The sequence below is a fragment of the Solea solea genome, chromosome 15, assembly GCF_958295425.1.
Source record: "Solea solea chromosome 15, fSolSol10.1, whole genome shotgun sequence".
NCBI lineage: Eukaryota > Metazoa > Chordata > Actinopteri > Pleuronectiformes > Soleidae > Solea > Solea solea.
In genome coordinates, this window is record NC_081148.1 from 25,973,637 (window position 1) to 25,980,253 (window position 6,617).

Sequence of the window (6,617 nt, forward strand, 5' to 3'; positions counted from 1 at the left end):
GTTAGCCATGTAGCATGACTTAAAATGCCCAGTTTTGTCAATATGGACAAGCTATACCTCGTTAGCACACGAGGAGGCTCCGCTAAACACCCGGAAACCATCTTCTGCTAAACACAACACAGCTAAAACAGCAGAAAACAAAACGCTGGTCAAATGGTTAGCTTTGTAGCGCTACAAGACAAGGCTACAGCTAAATACTCCTAGAACATCGTCAGCGAAACACAACATAGCTAAAACCACTTAACTGAATCTGAAAGTTATAAAAACACTGACATAAAGTATGACTTAGCATCTCGCTAGTTGCTGCTTAGGTTAGCCAAACCACCAACGCTGGTTACCTCAGTAACCACGTAGATTTAATAAAGGATCGTTAGGCCTCAAACTAGTGGTCTTTTCGCACCATAAACATTTTATTGTTAAGTAAAAATCATTTCATACTAAAACAAAACACTTTAAAAATCATCAATAACCAGATTGGACGTCGACTGGTGAACCCTGGTCTCAAAAAGGGATGCGGGCCTCTGATTGGTCAGAGAGTGTCGTAACTGTAGAGTCATGAGCGCGACGTCCGACACAAGAGTCAAAGCCAACAATGTCCAAAGATCAAAGTTAAAAAGACTTAAAGATCCTTTAAAAACATTTAGCGTCAGAAACGTCTCAAATGTTAATATTTAACAGAGGAGTCTGGTGTATTTAGGAAGTACTGAACCATTCTATGTCTCATGATTCAGTTACACCCAAAACAACTGCTTCACAAGTCACTCGTGTTGCATAGAAAACCACATGACGGCAGTTTCACGTCCACGTCGACGAGGTCCTGAGAGGTCATAGAAAACAAAACCACCCCGAGAACTTCATGAGATCTTTGAGGAGCAGCAGTTTCTGCATCAACTGTTTGTACCGCGTTAAACACAGACGCTAAATTCTGCACAAATCCAGCGCCATCAGTCCTCATCCATCACTCTCACATCCTGAAGCGCTTCAAACCGCGTCGTCATCATAAACCGTCTCATTGATTCTGCGGCGGCCTCCATCGTAACCTGGTGTTTTCACGAGGAACGCGCTCGCTGTAAATCCTCGCGGTGCTGTACATCATCGGAACATTTGTGCGACTGTCAGCGCGTCTGTTTCGTCTCAAGCTCGACGATCATGAATCAACGTATCGCTCTCTCTGTGTGTGTGTGTGTGTCTGTGTGTGTGTAGCCATCGCTAACTGTGCCCTGATGAAATGCAGAGGCAGCTCCAGCAGTCTGACATGAGTGTGCTGTTTGCATTAGTCCTTCTGATTAGCACATGTCACTTATACACACACACACACACACACACACACACACACACACACACACACTGAGGAGGAGGATGCTAACGTGTGCGTTGCTCTCGTTGCTCTCGTTGCTCTCGTGTGGCGAGCACAGACCTCACAGCGTGTTGAGAAAAGCGCAGCAGTGGGAGGTGAAACTATATTTTTCCCATCATGCCTCTGCACTCACCATGTGTGCCAGGCCTGCTGCAGATCTGTGGAGAGCACTTAGCGGTTAATTGTAAACGTTGAAGGGGGCCATGTTTTGGGGGGGGGGGGGGGGGTGCGAGATAACGACAGGGAGAGGGAGGGGGGAGGTCAGCGGGGTCACGGTGTGTGGCTGTTATTTAGGGGCAGGAAGGACTGAATTCAAGGACCTCACTGAAGCTTATTTTTAACTTTACCACCTGTTGAGGATTTGCAGTTATGAAGAGCTAAATATTCTCATGGTTCATTTCTTTACAGCAAACGTTAGCTCATGGCCGACAAAGGTGACGCTGAGTCCCAACATTAGCCTGTACAACCTTGTTATGGTCCAGTTTTATCAGTTTGGACAAGCTATTATTGTTAGCATGTGAGGAGGCTCCACTAAATACCCCAAAACTGAAACAGCAAATAAAAAAAAACACTCACTTCACTTAAGCTTCATGCTACTTGTGAAAGCTAACAATGAGAATGCTTTGCTAGAGGTCTAGCTTTTTTTTTGGTACAGTTAGCCAAGTAGCATTACTTCAACAGAAAACAGAAAACAAAACTCTGGGCAAAAGGTGAAACACAACACACACTTAATTGAATCTGGAAGATATAAAAACACTGACACTGCACATAAAGTATCACATAGTATATTGCTAGTTGCTGATAAGCTTAGCCAATGGCCTATTTCAGTGATTCTGGGTCATAAAATTAGCCAACTATAACTTGATAGTACTCCTTAGTGGATGTTAATCATAACACAGCAAAAACACCACTAAACTACATCACAAAATAATAAAAACGAAAACACCGCTTCATGCAACGTGAACTACGAGAAAGCTTTAAGGCACTATTATAATACTTTATGCTAAAGTTAGCTAATGGCCCAGTGATACTGTGACGCAAAGTTAGCAAAGTAGCTGCGTTACTCAGTGTTGTTAACACATGAGCTAACACATCAGCTAAACACAACAAATGTAGCATGTCCAATTTCATCACTATGGGCAAGCTATAACAACTTCAACTAAACAGAAAACACAAAGCATTAATGTGAACGCTAGCTTCACTATTGTTAGCCATTTGTTGCTAACGTTATGGCAACTCTCTGTGCAGTTTCACAGCCACTAATGCTTAATATTAGCTTGGTAGCAGTCAATCATCTCCCTGTGTTAGCGACATCCAAGAAAAACAGTTTTATTAAAACACAGACATGCTTAGCATGTGAACAAGCTCTGCTAAACAAAACGCAGCTCTAACACTTAGCAGCTACGTCAGTATCAGGACTTTAGCTTCATGCTAACAACACAACCATGAGTTTAATTGTGTACTTTTTACTTCCTTTGACCAAACGTCAGTGAAGCAGCAGCTGAAGCACAAACTAAATTCAGTTTTTTAAACAACAGTGAACAGAAATCATGTCTCACCTTCACTGTTTTTAGTCCAAACCTCAGCTAACGTGTTAGCCTTTTTGCTGGGCAGCCATTTTGACGTCACATCAGTGCAAATGAAGCACAGGTGTAAATAATCAAACCACTGACTCTCACTGCAGCCTCAGGTTCATTCATGTGATCAACAACACCTGTGATTTTCCACAGGTCAAACACCCAAATGGCTGCTGGTCAGAATTCTTTTTTAGATTTCTATGATTTAAAGTCAGAATTCTGAGAAAAAAACTTAGATTTCTATGATTTAAAGTCAGAATTCTGAGAAAAAAGAGAATCCTCAAAATGGCTGCTGTGAAAAAAAGGCTAAAAGGCAATAAATAGATAATTGAACGAATACAATTTCAAGGACGTTATGTCATCAAACACCTTATTAACTTGGCCAAATATATATATAAAAATAACTTAAACTTATAAAGAGTGAACCTTTTTTTAACGATATAAATCATAAATCAAGTCATTCATGTGAAAAATTCAACAATATTATCCTGACAATTAAAATTCACCACTTTTTGTGTATTTTCTGGTGAGAATTTTGCGTAAAAATACAATTTAAAAATTCAAAAATGTAAACATGTGAATGTAAGTTGCACCTTTCTGACAAAATAACACTCTTGACCTGGTTAAGTGTCACACACTGGTCCTCGGGGAAGAGGTCACAGTGGAGAAAGTGTGTTTGTGGGGGGGCGGAAGTGTGTGTGTGTGTGTGGGGGGGGTTATAAAAGTTAAGTCAAAGCAAACGCAAGAAGAAGAAGAAGAAGAAGAAGGAAAAACAAGCTCCCTGTGGGACTTCAGTCACCATGGAAGAGCTTGTTAGTGTAGCTGTGGACGAGGTCAGTGAAAGGGCAGCGTACACAGGCTGAGGCGTCTCACTGATGCTACACACACACACACACACACACACACACACAACGTCTCTAACACATGGACAAGTGCTTTTGGTTTCGAGGTTGCCAGGTTTAAAAAAAAAGGAAAAAAAGAAGCATTTCAGTTCATGTTTACTGTTTCTTTAACCTCCCGAGGGAATCTCAGGATTTACAGTTTATCACTGATGCCTCATTAATGGTTAATTACACACTTACTAAAGTCAGCAATAAAAACAAGTTAAAAGAAAAGAAGGTACATTTTGACAAATGACACTGTTAAAACAGTCTGTATAGACTGAAAACTGAAGTTTGTAAACCACTCACTCTCCCACACCAAAGTCCACAGAGAAAATCAGTGATTTTAACATCTCACACACACACACACACACACACACAGCAGTTGTTGATCCACTGCTGCCTCCATCACTAAGTTCAAATGTGTTGTTTTGTCACTTCGGCTTTTAAAATCCTTCATTTGGATTTACTTCAGTGACACAAAGTGACCACACGAGGCAGCAGAGGACCAGCAGCTCCTGTGTCCACGTGAGCTAAAGCCACTGATTTTCTCTATGGGCTTTGGTGTGGGAGAGTGAGTGTTTTACAGTGAGATAAAGATTCAAGCACTTTGTCATTTTGAATTTTAAAATGTCCCATTAATAAGATTACGTCTGTTATTACTATCATTATTACATTGTTAAATGATAATATGATTTATGGCAGTGGATTGGCGGCCACATACGAAATGTTTCATAGAAATAAAATTTGAAGAAAAATAAAAACAGAATTTGGTGGAAAAAAGTCGGATTTCTAAGATGTAAATTACGATTGTGAGAATTCATACTTCTGACTTTGATTTCACAATTCTGAGATTTAAAGTCAGAATTCTGAGAAAAAAAGTCAGATTTCTGAGATTTAAAGTCAGAATTCTGAGAAAAAAAGTCAGATTTCTGAGATTTAAAGTCACAATTCTGAGAAAAAAAGTCTGATTTCTGAGATTTAAAGTCAGAATTCTTTGATTCTGACTGAATCAGATATTTTTTCAAAACCTTTAATCTCAACTTTTTCTATAGCAATCGGACGTTTTTTCATCGATTTATTGAAAAAAGAATAAATCTATGAATGTATTTATTTATAACAATCCCACGTGACCCTGATCCTCTAGTATTGGTATATATTAATATATATGAGAGTCCACGCACACGGACGTGACTAACATTCATGTCACAAAAGCCAAACACTTTCTCTCTGTGTGTGTTTTTATACACAGCAGTGATGAGAGCCGCCGCTCACCTCGTCCAGAATCTGGTCCAGTCTGCTCAGGAGCACGGGTTCCACCTGCTCCAGAGAGACGCTCCACGCGGAGGAGACCCGCGCGTCCCGCTGCTGCTGCTCCAGACTCTCCACGCGGGACTGCAGCTCCGAGGCGCGCACCAGAACCACCACGCACACGCCGAGGCATAGCACCGACAGCGCCACGCACAGCGCGACGCACGACAAATCCCTGCAGATCCAGGTCCAGTTCTGCCGCAGTTTATGACTCCGCACGGTCCGCTTCTGATCCTGATCCCGCTCCATTTTACACTCCGAGCTTTAGTTTGATCCGCGCGTAAACTCCTGAATTCATGTGTTGAAGAGGAGCAGAGGAGGTGAAGGAGGAGGAGGAGGAGGATTCCTGATCACCTGGACCTTCAGACCTTCAGACCTTCTGATTGTTTCTCTCTTCTTGTTCTTCAAAGTGTCTCCAGACTCGCGCGCATGAACTCACAGTGAATTTAAACACAACATGATTGTCTTCATGTGTCTGTGTTTGTTTTTGATGAAGACTTTTATTCCTCTCCTCTTCTTCTTCTTCTTCTTCTTCTTCTGATTCACCTCCGTCTGTCCATCCGTTGCTTCTTCTCGTCGCACTGATTCCACTTTGAGCCGCAGGTCAGTGAGAGACTCAGTGCGCCTCTGAAACCCGAGCGCGCGCGCCCTCTCTCTCTCTCTCTCTCTCTCTCTCTCTCTCTCGCTCCTCCTCTGTCAGGATGGAGGTGAAATGCCGGGGCGGTCTCGTGCTCGTGCTCGTACTCGTGCTCGTGCTCGTGGCTGTTGCTGTCCCTTTGATCCGCGTTACTTGGAGAGGAGGATATTTTTAGGATGCTCAAAGCTCGCGGCGGTGAACTGACAAAGATCAGAGCTCGCGCTCCCATCATGGCCACCACACAGGGGCGGTACAAGGGGGGGATGCCTGGGGCCCCAAACTGAGAGAAAGAGACAGAGAGAGACAGAGAGACAGACAGGGAGACAGAGAGACAGACAGAGAGAGACAGACAGAGACAGACGGAGAGAGACAGAGACAGAGAGACAGACAGAGACAGACGGAGAGAGACAGAGACAGAGACAGAGAGAGGGCCCCTGAACAGTTCTTGATGTCACAAAGGTCACGTCCAGCCTAGCTAACAATTGTTGGTTCCCAGAACCTTTTGGTTATAGGAACGTTCCCTGAAGGTTCCCCCGAGGTTCTCCTGTGGTTGATGTTGATATGGAACGTGTTCCTAATGTTCCCAGAACGTTGTTTTCTCACAACCTTCATAGAACCTTTAGAGAACGTTCTCTAATGGTTCCCAGAATGTTGCCTTAACGTAAGTTTCTCATAAAGCAGAAGATGGACGAAGCAGAGGAGGAAGCAGAGACAGAGCTTTGCACTCGTATACTTGTCATTACGGTAGAACCTCAGGACTGAACCAGCGTCCAATCACAGACGAGCTTCACCGGCAGCTTCTCAGCACCGTGAGTCATGAACAGTAGAAATAAATAACAGCAGAAGAAATAAAA

At 42.9% G+C, this 6,617-nt stretch overlaps 1 protein-coding gene across 1 annotated transcript in view; it reads right to left on the minus strand.

Annotated features, from left to right (window-relative positions):
- LOC131474351 (collagen alpha-1(XXIII) chain-like) overlaps positions 1-5,495 on the minus strand; it is a 7,973-nt gene extending 2,478 nt beyond the window's left edge. The window contains exon 1 of the mRNA XM_058652165.1: positions 5,091-5,495. Coding sequence (XP_058508148.1) covers positions 5,091-5,375 — 285 coding nt within the window. The 5' untranslated portion in view covers positions 5,376-5,495. The remainder of the gene's footprint in view (positions 1-5,090) is intronic.
- Between the last annotated feature and the right edge of the window lie 1,122 nt (positions 5,496-6,617).